The sequence below is a fragment of the Megachile rotundata genome, chromosome 9 (genome assembly GCF_050947335.1).
Source record: "Megachile rotundata isolate GNS110a chromosome 9, iyMegRotu1, whole genome shotgun sequence".
NCBI classification, from domain to species: domain Eukaryota; kingdom Metazoa; phylum Arthropoda; class Insecta; order Hymenoptera; family Megachilidae; genus Megachile; species Megachile rotundata.
Genome location: NC_134991.1, coordinates 5,082,068 through 5,103,564, shown reverse-complemented (window position 1 = coordinate 5,103,564; position 21,497 = coordinate 5,082,068). Strand labels below are relative to the sequence as shown.

General features: G+C 30.6%; 1 protein-coding gene across 2 annotated transcripts in view; it reads right to left on the bottom strand.

Annotated features, from left to right (window-relative positions):
* Invadolysin (leishmanolysin-like peptidase, invadolysin) overlaps window positions 1-21,497 on the bottom strand; it is a 417,041-nt gene that overhangs the window by 66,496 nt on the left and 329,048 nt on the right. For both annotated transcript variants that reach the window (XM_003706340.3, XM_076535805.1), the window contains exon 3: window positions 14,086-14,186. In XM_003706340.3, coding sequence (XP_003706388.1) covers window positions 14,086-14,186 — 101 coding nt within the window. The remainder of the gene's footprint in view (window positions 1-14,085; window positions 14,187-21,497) is intronic.

The following is a 21,497-nucleotide window of genomic DNA, read 5'->3' as shown; positions in this document are numbered from 1 at the left end:
TCTCTCAATCTCTCAATCTCTCAATCTCTCAATCTCTCAATCTCTCAATCTCTCAATCTCTCAATCTCTCAATCTCTCAATCTCTCAATCTCTCAATCTCTCAATCTCTCAATCTCTCAATCTCTCAATCTCTCAATCTCTCAATCTCTCAATCTCTCAATCTCTCAATTTCTCAATCTCTCAATCTCTCAATCTCTCAATTTCTCAATCTCTCAATCTCTCAATCTCTCAATCTCTCAATCTCTCAATCTCTCAATCTCTCAATCTCTCAATTTCTCAATCTCTCAATTTCTCAATCTCTCAATTTCTCAATCTCTCAATCTCTCAATCTCTCAATTTCTCAATTTCTCAATTTCTCAATTTCTCAATTTCTCAATTTCTCAATTTCTCAATTTCTCAATTTCTCAATTTCTCAATTTCTCAACTTCTCAACTTCTCAAATTCTCAATTTCCCAAATTCTCAATTTCTCAAATTCTCAAATTCTCAAATTCTCAAATTTTCAAATTCCCAAATTCCTAAATTATCAAATTCTAAAATTTTCTAATCATCACATTCCCTTATTTGTCAACATTCAAATTACTAAATACCCAAATTCCTACATTCGTACGTTCAAAAATGTCCAAACATCCAAATTTCATTATTACCAAACTATAAAATCCCAAAATTTCCAAATTCCAATATTCCTAAATTCGTAATTTTTCATTTTTTCAAATTCGAAATCTTTTACTTTCCAAAAATTCAAATTTCAAAGTTCAAAAATTCCAAAATATCTGCGCCGTAATATGATCAATAAACATGATTTCAGTGTAACCTAAACTATAACAGAATAGCTCATTAATTATTTATCGGTAATGTGAAATATTGATTATATCATAAGAGTTTCTAAAACATCACATAGCGTTAAAACCTTTCGTGGCTTTATTCTTCTTTACGTCGTCCTCACTTATGTATAAATTATGGCTTGCTAATCTGGACTCTGCATCATGATGAATATATTAACATGATAAGAGGCGTACAACACATATTTCTCCATTTTACATTTACCGCATGCGTCTACAGTGTGTACTAATTAATATCGGATCTTATTAAAATCCAATTGTATTTATTAGACCTGTTAAACTTGATTATTTATTAAACTTGATCAACTTGTGGAACTATTTTTGATAGTTTTAACGTTAACATCTTAACCTACGATTTTTTCAGAGCTAACTTGATTATTACTGTAATATGCAAATACAAAAAAAAGCATAAAATGTCATATATATTTGTAGAAAGTGGTAATACTTCCGAGACGACTCGTTTATCTGTTTATTTATCCGTACTACAATTTTGGATTTTTTCACTTGAAATTTTGAGTGTAGACTTGTGAGGCACCCTAAATTTGCTGTATAGATTTTGGCAGCAATCCGAGGCAAGAACCCGTCGTCATCGACATCGATCGCCGATTAATCGATAAAAAACTGTGTTTTGGTATCGTTTTCGTTAATTTCTGACACATAGAATCGAATAGAACCACGTTAAAAGTATTATAACTACACTTGATCGTCATTGACGTCAGTCGTAGAATCAACAGTAGTCGTATTTGGTATCATTTGCGATAGTTTCAGACACGTGTAATTATTTGGAACGACTTCTATATCTCTACATCTCAATCATGTTCTACCTACACTACAGTAGGTACTCTAAATTTTAAATACACCTTGGAACTCGTGTGAGGCAGCCGGTTTGTAGCGCTACTAGTTAACTAAATTGAAATGAAGATTTTGGGACACCCTGTACGTGATACGAAACGAGTGGCGAACATCGGGAAGCGTCTGGGATATAATTAACAGTACCGATAAGCACACGCGAATATTATGGTTAATTTACGATCACAGAATATTGCCGGTGAATTTATGGTATTCCGCTCGGGGGCATTTAGGCCCAGCCCGTATGGTTGTAGCATATCATTACGTCAGTGCAAACATTGACCAGAACGAACGCTTGGGAGGAGGCAACGAGGTGGCAAAGGACGAGAGTAACGATGGCCAATGTAAAATTTACACGCGCAAATGTAAACGGCCAATTAGAGAGAACCTTTGATGCTGAAACGAGTGGAAATCGTGTCCGCATACACACATCGCTTAAACCTATCTACCTTTGAAAAAGAGTCAGAAACTGTAATATTTCATAAACGACTATGCCAGCAGCAATAATGTCCAGTACGTTTCGCTGGACTGCTATTTACAGCGGGTGGCCAAATTATTATACTCGAGAGAATCTTTTTAAAAATGTGTGCCTGACACGACTTTAATTTGTTTCACAATCTTTCTGATACTTGATATATGTTAAATATTTTATTTACTCCATATTCCTAATACATTGATACTTCATATATTCTATACATATGTATATTTGAAATGTGCTATATGCTTGGCATATTCTACATATTTGATATATATTCTTGATATGTTCTATACATATATTTGACATATTCTACATACTTGATTTATTCTATATATTTGACATATTCTAAATACTTCACATATTCCGAAATAAAAGGTGAATGTGGATATAAGTGTATGTTAAATATTTCATGTTTCGAGCCTACATTAGTGGTTTGATGAAAAACGTGACTTTAACTTAACACTAGGTTATAAGAATAAAATAGAATAAATAAAGGGGCGAAGCATCGCATAATTTATACTATTGAATAATCTATAAATTTCTATAAAAGCATCTGAATAATTTTCATAATTTAAAATAAAGAAACTAGTAAACTAATGTTAAATGATGTTCCAGTCTTCATGTACTTAGGATTATAAATAAAAAGTGCAGAACGCCGAAATATTAAATAACTGTACAACATCTGTTCTATCCATCGGTTAAATACACGAAATAAGAAACTTGTTATTTGAGTATAGTAATCTAGACAGCTACTATATTTTCTAATTGCAATTACAGATACAGAAGTAAAAACTGTACGCTTTCATAGTTATCAGGTCAGATAGAATCAGAGATTACTTGGTTGTTACGCTTCAGCAGAAAATTCCATTACATGCAATTTACACTGAAGACCCAGCACCGACCGAGCCGATATTAACATAAAAGTTCGTGAATGGCGAAAGTGCACGCCATCCTCTTTTCGTATCTCAAGGGTGGTTAAGCACTTCTCCGTAGTAGACATTGCTTCTAAAGCGGAAAATAATAAATTGGTAGACCTCTCTCATAAAAGTGCACTTTAACTGTATACAACTCATTTTCGAGCAATATTAATGTTTGACTGAATGATGAACAAACATAATCCGTGGAAGAAACGGACAGTTTGAGAGCGTACTTGATTCTCTAAATAATTATTATGCAGAATGTACGCTTGGGAGCAAATCTGATAATTTAGAAATGTAGAACTTTCCAAATTCGTTTAGCATATTTGGGAGTTTGGGAATGTAGGCAATGCGCACTTTGAGAATTTGAGAAGGTAAAAATGTACGGATTTGGGGATTAGAGAAGGTTGAAATGTGAAAATTTGGGAATGTAGAAATTAAATGGGGATATAAGGATCTGAGAATTTTAGAAGGCTAGAATATAAGAATTTGGGAATCTGGAATTTTGTAATTTTTAACAAGGTGAGAATGTAAGGTTTTTTGAATTTAGGAAGGTTGTAGAATGGGAATGTAGGAAGGTTGAGTCTGGAAATTTTGGAAGATTGAAATTCGATGATTTGGAAGTTTTAAAATATTACAATTTCCTATTTCCACATTTTCCAATTTCCGATTTCCAAATTTTCCGATTTTCCAATTTTCCAAACTTCCAAACTTCCAAATTTCCATATTTCCAATTTTCCAAGTTTCTAAATTTCCAATTTTCCAAATTTCCATATTTCCAATTTTCCAAGTTTCTAAATTTCCAATTTTCCAATTTTCTAATTTACCAAATTTCCAACTTCCCAATTTTCCAAATTTCCAAATTTTTTAATAAAAAATACTACTCAAATTTTCGAATCTTAAAAATTCCCAAATTCTAATCATCAAATTTTCAAACTCCCAAATCCCTAATTGTTAAAGTAATTAATATGAATAAAAATCCTAGAAATTCTAATAATGTCAATGTACATGCAGTTTCAAATACAAGCTATATTTTTTTAATTTTCTATAAAGGCTCATTTAACCGCTTAGACACGACGCACAGTGGCGAAAAACGGCGAAAACGTGGACAAAAATCAAAAAATGAAAATCGCAATTCTTGAAATCCGTTTAATGGAACTAGTTTATAAGGAATCTGTGCATACTGTTTTCACAGTTTTAATGACTTTATTATTACCGTTTCGAAGATATGAGCCTCCAAAGTTGAACATTTTTAAAGTCAATTTTTTCTGGGTAAAGTTTAACATAAAGCTGTTCATTATTTTTTAAATATTATGTTCATCCATTATTATCGGCTGTTTATATAATACTTTAACATTATAATTATGTAAGTTGTACAACAAAATGTTTATTTTTAACACTGATATGGAAAGAGATATAAACCATAGACATATTTAATGTTTATGTAAGGTAAAAGTTGTGATCTTCACCTCGGTTCACCTACCAAATAGGCTTAAATGAAAGCTGGAAGCTTCCCGAACAAGAATCTGTAACGATATCTTGCGGTAATTTGCGGTTTTCTGAGTTATTCGCATTTATGTTCACACGCGCGCCCTATTATCATACGTGACAACAGTGGTTTCGAATGTTTTTCAAATATGTCGTCGCTGACCTTTGCAAAAAGTCTTGTTTTGTAGGTGAGATTTCAATATCCACACCCATATATATGTATATTTATTTATTTATTTAAAAAAGTAGGTGACAAAAATAACGAGCACATGTGCTATTATCAGCTGTTCACAACCGCCATGTTGCGGTATTAACAAATATTAGGCCACTTTTGGGCAGAGTGAACCTACTGTGCTTTCTTATACTGTGGCGCAACCATAGTGGCTCACTTTACTACCTTACTCGCTCACCGTTTGAATCGAATGATTGTTTCCATATGTTTTGATTTGCACTCTTTTTGCCTTCATCACGTTTTATAAGAGTATTAACAAATCCCACAAAAGTACATTACATGTAAATAAAAGCTAACAAAGTAGTTTAGGCACTGTGGGAGCACCTCTTTGCACTAATACACGATATTGTAACATTTGGAAATTACATATTTTGTGGATTTTCTAAAAAAGTAAATTATCAAAGTTAAAGTATATGTATCATATCTTTGGAAAAAATTGTGATTTAATCATCAAAAACTTCATTCCAATGTACTTGCGCAGAGAACAGCATTGTCAGACATTGTAGTCTTGTTTTTGCGTAATTCACGTAAAAATATGTTATACAGAAAAGCAGCGTAAAGTTCAGTCATGCCTAAAAGGTTAATTTTAAAAACTACAGTAATAGCTTTTCAAACGACGACGATAACGTAAATAATTACAGCGAGAAACGCATTAAATGGTTCATATCAAAGAATCAGGGCATTCACGTAATAACTGAAAAATGTTGAATATTTCATTACTGCAGAAACGAAACCATGTTTTAAGAAATTTAATATAAGCACGGAATTTTTAAACGCAAACCTTAAAAGGTGGTCGGAACAAAAGCGTACGAACAGGGATTTTAAATAGAAAATTAAAGGTGGCAATTAATGCAACAGAGAGAATAGTTAAGATAATGACCGATTGCGATCTATATTTAACAAAAACTTGGGAACAAAAGCAGTTTGCATTGCAAATTGTATAAAATTATCGCTGCTGTTAGCTGAAGACAGTACGTTAAGCTGGAAAAGATGCATTAACGCGATTGTTTTCATGGCTATTAATACAAACAGTAATTAGGAATGATGTAATTAGAACGCAATGACATTGCGTAAAGTGTTGCATAGCTTTCCTCTCATGTTGTTCTCGGCGAAATTAATTTCGTGTTAAATTAAATAACTCACTATCTTTGTGAGAAATTTGTCATCGTGGCATGCAAATTAGCGAGGGATTATCCGTACACGTAACGGTAACTTTTCGGTATTTAAACGCTGTTATTTCAAAACTAGTTTAGAATATGAAGAAGATATATATACGAAAATTGTAGAATACTGAATCAACTTTTAATATTGTTTAATACTAGAACTACCAATCAGTCAAAATGACCGGTTTCAGATTTCTCATTTTATATTACAAAATTTTATTGTCACGATTTTATGGAAATGTCTGTCATATTTTGTTGAAGAAAAAACTAGTTCTATATGTTACTTAATGCTATAGTATTTATTTATTAACCTTTTCATTTTATTTTTCATTCTTCCATAAACGAGCATTTAATGTCGGTAGTTCTAGTGTTAAACGAAAATTCGATAGGGTTTACCATTTTTGAGAAAATCTTTAAAAATTATAAATCTATTAATAAGTTTAAAACATTTCTAGGGGTTTTCCTTTTAAAAATTTAAGGTGTTCCCGGTAATATTTTACATTTTCAGATATTAATTTTTAAAATTTTCTAATTTAATGATTTAAAAATGACTGAAATTTATAAATTTTTGGAAGTTCTAATTTGCTGACTTCTAAAAATTCTTAGAATCTTTAAATTCCTCAAATATGAAATTTTTATAAAATTTCTGAATTTCTTAATTTTACAACCCATTTGACAATTCGAAAATTGGTTAAAATTCTCCAGATATTAAAATTTGGAAATTTTCAAATCCAAATTTTAAAACTTACAAATTTTCGAAATGTTAAATTTCCAAATTACATAATATCCTATTTTTAAGAATTTTTAAACTTCCAAACTTCTAAATTTATAAATACCCGATTTCCGAAATTTGTTAAATTTCCAAATTTTCGGAATCTCGCATTTTCCAATTTTCAAAACCGTTAATTTTTAATTTCTACAAATTCCAAAGTTTAAAAATTCTCGAAGTATTGAAATTTTCAAGTCTCATATTTCTAAATTCTACAATTCCTGAATTTTGACATTATAAATTGTCACTTCATAAATTTTAGAAGATGTCAAAAACGAAGTTTGTTAATGTTTAAATATTAAAACATACAAGAATTCCAATTCTTTAAATTCTCAAGCAGCACAAATTCTTAAATTGTCACATTGTTAAATTGTTAAGTTGTCAAATTGTCAGATTGTCAAATTTGGTCGTCAAACTATTAGGTGGTCAAATTGTCAAGCTAAGTTGTTAAAGTATTAAATTGTCAAATTATCAAATTGTCACATTGTCACATTGTCACATTGTCAAATCGTCTAATTGTCAAGTTGTTGAACTGTGAAACTGTGAAACTATCAAATTCTCAAAGTTTCAAATTTTCAAATTTTCAAACTTTCAAACTTTCAAACTTTCAAACTTTCAAACTCTCAAAGTTTCAAATTCTCAAACTTTCAAACTCTCAAAGTTTCAAATCCTCCAGTTTTCTTTACAAACACTCCAATTTTTCCGATAACAAAAATTCTCAAGTTTTAAAATTCCCAAATTTCTTTAATATCATCTTTAAATATTTTAAAAAAGATTTAAAATATCGCCAAAGTGAAATTTGATAGAAGCAAGTACAAACGTGTGAAAAGTAGGCGGTTACAGTATTCGTGATGGTCGACATCAACTCAAGCGATTGTCGTATGATTGCAATCGAGAATCGTGACACGTTCACTACACTACCAGTTGCAGAGGAACACGTTAATGTCACTAGTGAGATTCACACGACCTGTTTTAAAAGTTACACAGAACTCGATGCAGAAGGTAATGTACATAAGAGTGTTAATCATAGTAAAGAGTTCGTAGTCAAGTATAATTTACTTCGAATCTGAGTTAGACCGCGGGTAAATTTCGATGAAATTTTAATTAAATGAAATTGAATAAATGTTAGCTAGTGACGCATACTCAAAAAATGGAATCGTACTGACGTCCTGCAAAAGAATGGCTGACAGGACGAGAATGTTTTCACGACAACAAATTTGCATTTCGACTGTGCGAATATTTATGGCGACAATTTTGTCGCTGAAACAGTATTGACTTAATGGCATTGTTAATGGATACGATGCGAACACAATATGTGTTTTACTAAATAATAAAATTCATGTAGTTAGCAAAGTAACTATAGTAGGTACTAATGTAGTTACTTATACTGATGCATTATACTAATGTAGTCACTAATATAAATTTACTATTGCACCTATAATTTCTTTCTTAACACATTGATAGCCACATCACCCATATATGGGTGACTTAAGTTTCTATACTGATCTAACATGTGTATTATTAAAAATTTGTTCACTTTCCTAATCAAAAATATTCACATTAATCACATGGATCTATGGAAAATAATTATAACAAGTATTGTAAAAATATTTAGTACGATTTATTAAAAACGAAAGCACTATTGGACGCAATTTTAAATTGCCTCAGTGTGGCAGTCAATGTGCTAAAAGAGCGTACATAGTTTTTCCATTGTGTACATACATTGTTTGTCAATCGTTTATATTCATTTATTAATATTCTTCAATCTGTTCAAGGTGTTATCAAATCGAGTTGCTATGAATGCATACTTTACAATTTCTCGTTATCAGATTATGCAAAGTAAAACGAATGATATCCCAGAAGGTTTAACCATGATATTAATTATACAATAGCGCCGTTTTCTCCATATTGATCCGAATAGATCGCATAGTATTTTCGATTCTCTACATTATTCAATATTCGAGTCCATCTTGAACAGATACAAACATTTGGCGTAGATCCATTGGTACGGAGCAGACCTTCTTCAAATATCGTCGACGGTCACGGGTGAATCGCAAATTGAATAAGGCCACGTCAATCACGAAGCGACCCCATTACATACAAACAGTGTGATTTATCTGGCGTATGCCCAAGTTTTTGACTATGGTCGACGAAAATTTTAACGCTTTCTATCTGATTGGCTGCTATCGCGGATTTCCCAGGAGGGAACATTGAATAGTCAAATACCGGCCATATCGATAGATTCGGCTTTATCGGTTAATTTTCTACCGTTTTTTTATTTCCATTCTCCAGGCCACAAGTAACAGCGGATTAATTATTGGTAACGAGGAAAATACGATTAATTACTGGCGACAGTTTCTGGGTTGCAGAAACGACAATTTAGTGCCGTTATATTATAATTTATGGAGAGTTCGGTACATTTTTCGAATTAACTTGAACCGTATTCGCACAAATCGGGAAAAGTATGGTTCTGCCGATATTTTAACAAAATGGGAACTCTTAATCGCCAGAGATTATACGTACTGCAATAAAATTATGACACGTTTTGCAATTTCGGGGAATATACGTGATAACGTTTCCTGCGGCGAAGTGGAAATATTTACATCAATTTATAAAAATTGGATTATCACTCGTAACCAGAATATTTATTTTAATGCGAATGGTTTGTATCACGATATGGAAAATAAAGTACATAATGTTCTATCGGATTTATGAGAAAGCTTTTTTTCATTCTTTAAAATGAAATCAAATAATTTTTACATTGCAGCTTTCAATAATATATTCGTTAACATAAATAGAAAAATTACTCTCATCTCAATTCTTAGGTTTAGCTCTTTTTAGGAATAGATTGCGATAGGTTTAAGGTTGGGATTAGGGTTATGTTTGAGTTGATCATAGATTAGGGGTAGACTCGAGTTATGTTAAAATTTGAGTTCATTTTGGATTAGGTTGGATTTACATTAAAAATACGAGTTAAATTAGGAAGATGTCCGAATGGAGTTAGGACAGGGGTTAGTTAGGGTTTGTTTCGAATAGATTATCTACTAATTTATTAACTAATACATGTTTTTAATCTGAACATAATGTAAACATTACTGCATTATAATATAGTCATAAAGACAAATTCAATATTTTTTATTTAACAAGTACATTATCTTCTTAGAATGATATAATTAACAATTTCAACAACATACATTTGTTTTTAAAATATATTTCGAGAACATAGAGGACAGTAAAAGTTATATTTTATAACTTTTAATTTGTAATAAATTTGTTCGATGTAATCATATAATAAGAAATTTGATAAAATTATTTTCGAATATTCTCTCTATATTATATTAAATGAAAATTTGACAAAAAATACACAAAATGAACAACTTTTCATAGAATGAAATTAAAATGTATCAAGATGACTGTTAAGCAAGCTGATATTGCTCTGAGGTATATAAATACACATTTAAAATATTTTACTGTAGTTTTCAATAATTATATCTATTTCTGTATCCCTGAAGCTATACTAGTTTTTTAAAGAATGTGGAATACATTTCTGAAGCTTATGATTTCTCAGCCTCCTAAATTCCGAATTTTCAAATCTCTAAAATTACCTTTAAAAATTCATAAGGAAGTCTTTGCTCCAGATTGTACTCTAAATATCCAAAATACTACATCTTTTTCCGGTACCAAAAAAGCTGTCCTCACACAAGGAGACTTCGAAACTGCAAGCTCGATTCAAGATTCAACAATACTTTTAACATCCAAGAAGTCCTAGTTCGGTAACTAAAAAGTTTAACCGTGTTCCAGTAACCGAAAAGTTCTATTTAGAGATCTCGGAATTGCTGTTTTGTTTCTTCATTAGACAAGCTCATCTCCGACAATCGAGAAAGTTAAATTTTAACAACTGCCAGGTTTAATGAACTGCACTCTCTTTTATGAAACTTGAACTTCGAGTTTGGTACGATGTAATTATCACTGTTAGTGTACTTCACGTATTTACCAGCGTCTTCACTGTTGAGAATGGAAAATCCGAAGGGAAAGTGAGAAATAATTTAAGTGAGAAATGAGAAATAATTTAGGAAATGTTATTAAGAAATTTTGTTAATAGAATGCTTGTTATTAGGAAATTTTTATGTGTAATACTCTCTATAATTTTGTTAAATATAGCAGGAATAATAACAAATTATTTTCAGAAGTAATAACAAATTACTAGAGGTAATAATAAATTATTTCTTACGAGTAATAACAAATTATTTCTTAGAAATGCAACAAATTACTGTTTAGAAGTAATAACAATTAATCATTTATGTAATAAATAACAAATACAAAGTGCATTAAATTTATAGATAAAAGGTTTAATATTTAATTGTACAAAGACGTTTTTTAAATTATTGTGTTACGAGACCAGGGACGGATCAGAAGGAGCTAATGAAGGTGTCATCCCTTCTAAATTATATATTTAATAAAATTAATTTATTGTACCAAATAAAATTGTTTGCGCTATCTTAATTTTAAGCTTAATCTTTTCATAATCTTTATATTTATTCTTTTTCTTAGGATAATAGTAATAATGACAGTAATTGCGGAAAAATGTCATAACTGTTTGAATTCTTGTCACGACGAACCTGATAGTCTGATAGACCTGATAAATTTTTTAACTCAACATTTGAAGCAGATTATAGAAATTATATTTACACTATTACATTACAGTATATTTACTTATTATATTATAATGTAATAAAAAAATGAAAGAAAAGAATAAAGAATAAAGAACTGTAAGATAAATAAGAGAAGAGAATGAAGCCTTTCCACCCATATGGACATTTATGGGAACGTTATGGCCGATCTTCAAGCGAAGACTATAGTGACACTATGATCAAATATCCAACTTTTATGCAATACCTCTTTGGATATCAAAGAATACATGAAATCATTATAGAAATAATCATAGAATCAAGGATAGAAAAAGCAAGTGCACTTCAGAAGTCAATCAATAACTTCTTCGACCTTAGTGAATTCCAGTTTCAACAGGAAAAATTAAACACATCAAACTTTCATGAACTTACATCCTTAATAACAGTCCACTCGTGTTATGTAAAGCAGGTACAGTTACTCGATTTAATATTCAGACACTATGGTATTTGCGAAATTAAAGCTTTATGTTCTTACTTGCAATTTGATTATCGAATTTTCTGATCCATAATGAGTTAAAGCAAATATTTTAGTTTACAAATATGTAAAATTAAATCTTTAAATCAGTTTCATGTTACTGGTTGTAACAAACGAAAATTAGTGTGACGTAAACCGAATGGACAATTAAAAATAAGTAATATGAGACCGAGGATGAAACACGGTGGTGGAAGCCTGATGGTACGGGGCTGCATTTTTAGTGCTGGAGTAGTGGGGCTGGTTTTTATTCAAGATATTATGGAAAAGAACAAATATTGAGATATATTAATAAAAAATTTATTAAAAAGTGCAACGAATATGGGTATACGCGACAGTTTTAAGTTCTACCAGGATAACGATCCGAAACACAAATCGAGAATAGTTCAGGAATATTTATTATATGCTTGTCCGAAAGTGCTCCATCCTCCACCACAATTACCGGAATTTAATCCAATTGAAAATCTATTGGACTTATTGGATCGTAATGTTAAAACCACCCCCATAAAAACAAAAGACGAATTAAAAATTCGACTGACGGAAGAGTGGAAACGCATTACTCAAAATTGTTTAAATAAAATAATTTCAAACATGCCAACACGTTTGTGACACGTCATCAGACAAAAGGGATATCCCAAAAAATATTAAATTAATATTAAAATTATAACTTTGTTGTTACAAACACTCTAAATAAGAAAAAACTTTATGTAATATTAAGTGACCGAATATTTTTTCGACACCAATATCGGGTCTAATTTCGTTTATAATTTATTATGTGGAAAAAAATAAAAAATAAGGTTATATATATAAATAAATAATTTAATTTTACATATTTGTAAACTAGGATATGTGCTTTAACTCATTACGGATCAGTGCATGAGTGCTTTAACTCATTAATTTCGCAAATACCATAGTGTCCGAATATTAAATCGAGTAACTGTACTTGCATTCTAATTAGAATGTATAACATATAATTCTAGAAGGCAGGAAATACCATAAGGAACGAAGAAGATTAAATATTAAGGATAATCTCTTCGAAACGATCATCTCAACATTATACTAGAACACAGTGAGCACATTCTGCAAGACCATCTGAATACTCAACAGACCATAGCTATAGAACTTACAGTTTTTCTCCTTTTTCTTGACTTTTATTACTGATATACTTAACTTACAAGTAGACGGTCGCTAATAATCTACGATGGTGATCCGATTTTAAACGTCGCGCCGTTCTAAATGCGGTTTTTTCTATTTCAAGAAAATACTTTTTCAGGATCACAATCTAACTTTGTTTTTCTCAAGTAGTGCAAACAAAATTAGAAGATAAAAATAACGATTAAAAGATATTTATTTTGACGACGTTTTTTAAAAAAGTGTTGTATCTATTTAAAGTTAGTTATTTTTGTATGAGCAGTATCATTATGTGAATTATAGTAATTACTGTTATAGCAGTTTGGTATTGAACGTTGCCATCCCTAATTATAGAAGGCCATTTATACATAGTCCAAAGGTTGTTTACAGGTGAAAATGTGCTCAAGGATAGAACAACCACGATGAATACAACATGGAAACTCCGAAGTAGTACTGAGAAAGTTTTGCATTGTGTGATGCCGAGGCATTTAACAACTGCTGAACTTCCGGTCCGGAACTTAAAAGCAACCTAGTCGCAACAACAGTCACCATAAAATACGTCTTACGTGGAACATATTTTGCTTACGACACGTATAACTTTATATAAGAATTTCTGTCAACAACTTCCGATGTCATATTATTAAATCCAATCTTCTTTTAGTGTATACGCTTACAGCACAGTTTGGAATATTCTGTACAAAATTAATTATAATAATTGCATTATCGTATAAACAGTCAAGTCTTTAATTTGAAAATTTGAGTTTCCATATTTTTCTATCGAAAAGATTTGTAAATTTTTAAATTCTAAAGTTTTGTGTATGAAAGTTAGATATGGAGATAATTTGCAAACGGGAAAATCTAAAACTTCTAATTTGCCAAAAAATTTGTTTAACTCTCAAAAATTGGGTAAAAAGATTTCAAATTTAAAAAGAACAAATTTATTACATACTTTTTTTATGGAATTGTAATTGTTTGCACTTCGATAATTTTTCAGTGAAAATTTTGAACTCTTTTAATATTGCTGTCTCCTTAAAATAAAATTATTTATATTAACATACCTGTAGACACTTTCATCGTACGATAGGAGGATTCGAACTGGTTGATTGATACTACGTTTTTTTACTTCATGTGCCGGCTCTATATGAACACCATGAATAACCTGTGAACCAAAGAAGAAAATTACAATTAAAAACAATTGAAAGTTCATCTTTCAAACAGGCATAATATATCGAAATATTTGACAATAAACAATATAATTTAAGAAACGAGATCTCCTTTAATCGAAATATACAATAACACTAAAACTACCAAGACGGTCAAATGACATTCATAAGTTTCCACAAGTTTCTTATTATAATTATGACTAAATTTTCATCGAACTAAAGAATGCGTATGTTAATTTATGTTCTGCTATTTACTTGTTTATTTTTCAATTTCATTATTAACTTCAAATTAATTGCAAATTATACGCTGGTAGATTTAGTGTTAAAAATGTATAGTATGTTCTTCAATAAACTGAAGATCACTTTCATTTCTTCATTCGAAAAATAATTCGCACACAAAAGATTGTTGTCACCGTGTTGCTAGTAAAATATGGTACAATTTTTGCTTCTTCCTAAAATCCTTACTGTATTCGAGAAAAACAAGGATCGTTCAGTATATGACCGTTTTGACGTTCAACATACGAAACATATTCTTTTAAAAATAAAATTCTCAAACGTTGACAATTTTTCGTACAAATTTAATTAACAATTTCACAGACACCCTAGCTGAAGTTCGCTGCAAATATTTTCGAGCAAATTACTTGGAAATTAATTGAGTTATGCGCGCGGCCAGTTTCAAACGCGACTTTGACAAAAATGTGTCCAAACTTTCGGAACAAACTTCCTCCATAATAACAGCGGAATTTCTTAACTTACTAAAGTGCAGCTATTCCAGAACCACAAAACATATATTTCTTAAATTGAGAACATCATTTCGCAGTTCGTTCAAAGCAACTTTTCGTTGGAGTTTAGTCGCATGTGTCGTTGCTTCAGCTTTTCGCTGCACAGCGAAAATACAAGGTGTACTACGCTTGTCGCGGCATGCGATTGCTTGCGGTCTAATTTTTATTCGAAGAACCTCCATTATTTGCAGTAATCCAGTGTAGCCATCGTTAAACAGGATTACAGTTAAATAAATGGCCAGCCGGACGATTCCAGCTTCGGTCGATGTTGTTTTAGGAGTAAATTTTCAAACGGGAGTATTGCGGTCTTGGTTATTATTTCATTTCGGGTGAAACCATGCAAGCTCTTAAGAGCTTTTTGTCGTTTAAATCCTCGTAAATTGAAGCAATGGCGGCGATTATATTAGCCACTATTCCTGTTTTATCCACGTAATCTAATAATTTAAAGTGGCGCACACAGAGAATAAAGAAATCCTTCAAAAAGAAAAGAATCATGAAAAATTCATATATCTTTTCCTAATATCACTGATACTTTTCGCAATCATTCTTTTATTTGTTTATAATGCTTTTTCTATTATTTTTGTACTTATTTATTAATTATGAATTTATTTTTTTTGAAGTAACTCGAATTTTTTAAAGAGAGAACAAAAACTAAACTTTATTTTTTAAATAAGTTATTAGAATCACTTAATGAGTATCACTTACTTTTATTCGATTTTCAAGATCCGATAAAATTATATTAGCCGTGATTATTTCATGGACATCCTTTAAGACAGTGACGTACTCACAGGACAATAAAAAGACCACCCAAAAAAGGACCACAGAAAATTATTCAAAAATCTGTTTCTAATTAACATTAATTTTTTTGTGTTCATTCTAATATTTATTTATTCTATTTATTTACATTATTTACGTTATATCTTATTTTTAAACTGCGTATTTATTATGAATTGACGTTTTATGAAGTAACTCGAGAGTTTTGTAAAAAGAAACAAAAACTAGATTTTATTCTTCAAATAAATTTATACATATATGTACAATCACCTAATGAGTATCACTGAAAATATCTTTATTCGTAAAGCGATTCTTGTTAAGATACAATCAAGATACTACTGATTTAGGGTGCGTTTTCACGCGATAATTTAATGCTATGATTTTATCGTCGTGAAAATTGGAGTTGTATTGCGATAACATTGAACTTTGTACGGTGAGTTTAATCTGATAACATTGAATTTTTTATGTTGCACGAATGTCGTTCATGACGAATATGTCATAAATTTGGTATTCAAGGAAATTAAAGGTCATACTGTGATTGTACTAATGTCATTGATGTCATTAATGTGTTAGGGTCGTAATATTAATAGTATAAGATTAACATGGGGTATGTTGAATTATTGTGCTACTTCAATTTGATAAATTTAGTTTACAGGCAAATAAAACTAATTTACTAGTAGAACGATCATTTTTATTCGATGACTGTAATTTTCAATTAAAGTATTTGCAGAGAGGAGAGTTGTGGGGATGATTTATATCATCATTATTCTTAAGGGAAACTTCAGAAAATCTATTGAACTGTTCACTATTTCTTGATTTCTGGTTGAAAAATTTGTACATTTATATACATTCACATTTAGAAATTTTATAATATTAGAAATTAAAAATTTAAGAGTTTAGAAATTTGAAAAGTTGAAAAATTGATAATATGTGGAATAAAAGGTATGAGAATTTGACGATTTATAATTTTGCAAATTCAAAGAAATTGAAAATAGAATTTGAGAGTTTGAGAAATTAAAAATTTGAAGAATTTAGAGTTGATAAATTTGGAAATTTAGAAACGTAAAAATTGCCAAATTAACAAAGTGGGAAATTAGAAATTTGTTAATTTGGGAATGTGGGAATTTGGAGAATTGAGAATTTGAGAATGTGGAAACGTGGGGAATTGAGAATTTGGGAATATGGGAATATGGAAGTTGGTCATTTGATAGTTTGATAATTTGGTAATTTGATAATTTGGCAATTTGGAAATATAATAATATAAGAATATGAGAGCGTAAAGATATAAAAATTTGATGATTTGAAAATATGAAGATTTGGTGATCCAAATGTTTGACAATTTGCTAATAGGACAATTTAATAATCCAATAGTGCTGTAATTTGAAAACATAAAGATAAGAAACATAAAAGTGCAGAGGTTTAATGATTTGAAAATTTAGAAATTTGGTAATCTAAGAATTTGAAAGTTTGAAAACTTGTAAACTTAAAAATTGTTAACTTTGATATTAGTTAATATTATAATAGATCTTTGGACCTAAGAAGGGAGAGATCTTTCTCTCCCTCTGCAACTGTTCTTACTCAAAGGAAATTTACATTACACAAAGCGTGAAATTATATCTAAACAGCTAAGAATTGTTGGACACCACATATAAATATTCATTCAACGATCACCATTTGGAACACTTGTATTCAGACTAAACAATATTTCAGTCTACATAAAAATCCAGTATTATCGTACGTTAACCACTCTAACACACTCTATTTTCTTCCTAAAAATAGTGTTAAAATACACATCAAATATTAATTTCACTCGACATTAATTTGGAGCACAATAAAAGTTAACATTCGAATTTATCAGTTTTTTCGACGCGGCTGTACGTATCTATTTCGCGTATAGTTATTCGATATTGAATGTTTCAGCAATCGTTTAGTGTTTCATATCTGTGAAATATTTCAGAATATTTCAATCACCATTTGCTTTAAAACTTCGTTCTCAGCATGCATCATTTAAATACCTTTAAAATTCTCACTCACTTCAACGCATGCATGAAGATACACGCTTCGAGCTTACACAGTATCTTCAGCTGTTCTGATGTACACGGTTCTCTCTGTGAATCGTTACATTTCAAACAATGTAAGTGCACTTTACTCTCAGAAATGTTTACTCCGGATGTACTGAATCATTTAAAAGAATGAATAGAACTATAAAGTATAATACTTCTCGCAGTTATTTTCTTAAGTTTTGAGAGCTCTTCTTCTCAGAAGTAGGATAATTGGAATAAAGAGATATTTTATATTTTTCACAGTTATTCTGTGGGGATTGAGAGCTCTTATTTGTAGAAGTCAGATAAGAGAAATAAAGAGATATTTTATACTTTTCACAGTAATTTTCGTGAGGATTGAGAGCTTTTACTTTTAAAAGAAAGATAAGTGGAATGAAGAGATATTTACATCAAATGCATTTTTCTAAATAGGTTAATAATGAATTATTAGTTAATTTATATATGTTCTCATTTTTATTCCATTTTCAATTTAAGAATTATATATCGATATAGTATTAAAGACCTAAAATTTTTATGGGACGAAAAATGTATTAACTCTGCCTTATAATGTTGTGTCATATCACTGTACAAATATGATAAATTGGACTTGTAATTTCATCATGACTCAATTTTAATTCTAGCTGCGATTTATATAAGCATCAATAGTAATAAACTAATGGGGCTATAGAGCAGGTACCTCGCATATACTTGAATGTGTGTTTAAAATTTAGAGTACCTACTGTAAACACGCAGGTAGACCAAGAACGAGATTTTTAAATAGTCCCGAACGATTACACGTGTCTAAAACTATCGCAGCTCTACAAACAGGCTGCCTCACGCGAGTTCAAAAGTGTATTTAAAATTTAGAGGACGTACTGTAGACGTGTAAGTAGAACATAAATGAGATGTAGAGATATAAAAGTCGTTTCGAATGATTACACGTGTCTGAAACTATCGCAAATGATACCAAATACGACTACTGTTGATTCTACGACTGACGTCAATGACGATCAAGTGTAATTGTCAACGATATGTTGTAGAGCTTTTAACGTGGTTCTATTCGATTCTATGTGTTAGAAATTAGCGAAAACGATACCAAAACACGGTTTTTTATCGATTAATCAGCGATCAATGTCAATGACGACGGTTTCCTGTCTCGGATTGCTGCCAAAATCTATACAGCAAATTTAGGGTGCCTCACAAGTTTACACTCAAAATTTCAAGTGAAAAAATCCAAAATTGTAGTACGGATAAATAAACAGATAAACGAGTCGTCAACGGGAGTCTTACTACTTTCTGCAAATATATATGGCATCTTGTGCTTTTTTTTATATTTTCATATTATAGTGATAATTGAGTTAGCTCTGGAAAAATCGTAGGTTAAAATGTTAACGCTTAAACTACCAAAACACGTTCCACAAGTTTATTAAGTTTATTAAGTTTAACAAGTTTACAAGTTTCTTACTTTACTTGAAATCAAGTTTCTTAGTTTTCTTGAAATCTGTGTTGACTTTCAAGACAAAGAATTAATGTCTTGACTTTCAAAGTCAATTTAATTATCAAAATAATTGTGAAAATTGATATGTCCAAAATTATGGTGTAGTCTGAGTTTACTGCGAAGTGTTTTTTGTGGTAGTTAACATCAAGTGGTACATGTTACCACAGTTAACAACAAACAACTTCCAAATGTACATACGTCACTTTCAAGATAAATGATACATATAGTATATGATTCATATAATTGATAAATGACTACATAGCTAATAATTGTTTCATGTAACTAATTGTGCAACTAACTGATCTCACCTTACGGTCATCATGAAATGCAATTCATTTAACACTAAAACTATCAAACCAGTCAAATGACCGCTCTACAAGTTCCTTATTATAAGATACACATTTTGTTAAAGTACATTCCTGAAAATCAGCATTGATTTTCATCAAGATAAAAAGCAGATGTGTACTAATTTATGTTTCGTCGTTTGCTTATTTATTTTTTAACTTCATTTTTAATTTCAAATTAAATACACATTATATATCGGTAGGTTTAGTGTTAAACTTCACACAAAAATATAATCAGTACTTTCACCGATCCTTACGACCGGTAAACTGAAGACATAGATACACGCTGTTCTTTCCGGTTACTCGATAAACCGTGCGATAAGGATGGAAATTAGGAGAATTCTCAAAGTTTGATAATTAAGAGAATAGTAGCGAGTGGGCGGCAGAGCGGTTCGTAAGTTACGATAGAACACGAGGAACATAGTTAGCGTTATCTTATATACCTATATGCACTTCCCACTATCTTCTCCTTTACCTTCGACCTTTGACCTAGCCTTCATGATCCTTTGCCCCATGGGTAGTAAAGTTAATGCCTGTCCCATCCTCTCAAGATATCGTATTATCATTAAGAAGCTTTTCGCGTAGATCATAAAGTCACCGCAAGTATAAAACTGGATCAAATTAAAACTTGTCGCAGATCCTTGCATAATTGCATTCTTAACAATGTCCTTTCTTGTTACGGTGAAACCCAGCCGAGGCACTTCGTGATCACACGGTATTCAAGATGGCGATATACTGAAATACGCTTAACGAAGGGTAAGACCCGTGGAAAGAATATAAATATGTGGTGTAATAGACAGAGCCGAACAAAGTTTTGTATGCACAAGTAACGTTGACTGACGAAGCTGAAAATTTGATTAAGTAGTATTTTTATTTTTAACAAAACTTGTCAAATATTTGCGTAATATTTTGTTATATTAGTCACAGTTCCAAGTAGTTAACGTTTAAGTTAATTCCAACATTCGAGATCACTGTATTTCGTTTATATTTGTCGATTGCCATATAATTTTGTCAAAAGTGAATTAATAAAAAAAAGCTTCTGGAAATTATACAACGTTTGTTCAAAAAATTCTTTTAATCATTTAAAATCGTCACGAACTTCTATAGTAAAATGAATAAATTACGTTCGTTTTGACATACTCCACTGTACAAGCAAAGACATTACAACCGCCAATAAAAAGAATGAGTATAACAATGGCGAGCCAGCTGCATAAGATGGATGAAATATGAAGTAAAATGAGGTAGGTATATGAAAGAAAAATTAAAGGAGATAAGAAAGGAGAGCTCGGATGTAATAGATATAATAAAAGATTTTACAAGCTTAAAGAAAGTAGAAGAGGTGGGTAGTAGAAAAGAGAAAATTGAAGAGAAGAATTGAAGTATAGAAATAAACCAAGAAAAATTATAAGAGGGGAGAGATATAATGTTTTTATCAAAAGACTGCTAATAAAAGATAAGGAGAAAAACATGGTTGCCCTGTGCTGATATGAGGGTTGTGTTTCGTAAAAGTTCCTGATCAGACAAGACACTGTTTTAAGACGAATAATGATAAATTTTTACACAAAACGTAAAACTTTATTTCAAAAGTATTTCATACAATATTCTGATTCATGAAACTTCATTTCAGTGGTATTTTAAACGATACTTATTTACGGTGAAAAATTTTAATTTTAATGTTTGAGGAATAAAGGTTTATATCCTGTTTTCTAGAGAAATTGCGATAAGTTTATTTTTTATAGCTTTGAAAAATATAAAATAATATTTACATCGACGTTGTAATCATGAATATTATATTTTTGAGGATAAAATATTCCGAAGAGAATTTATACTGTTTACTACCTGCAATAAAAGAGAATCAAAATGATAA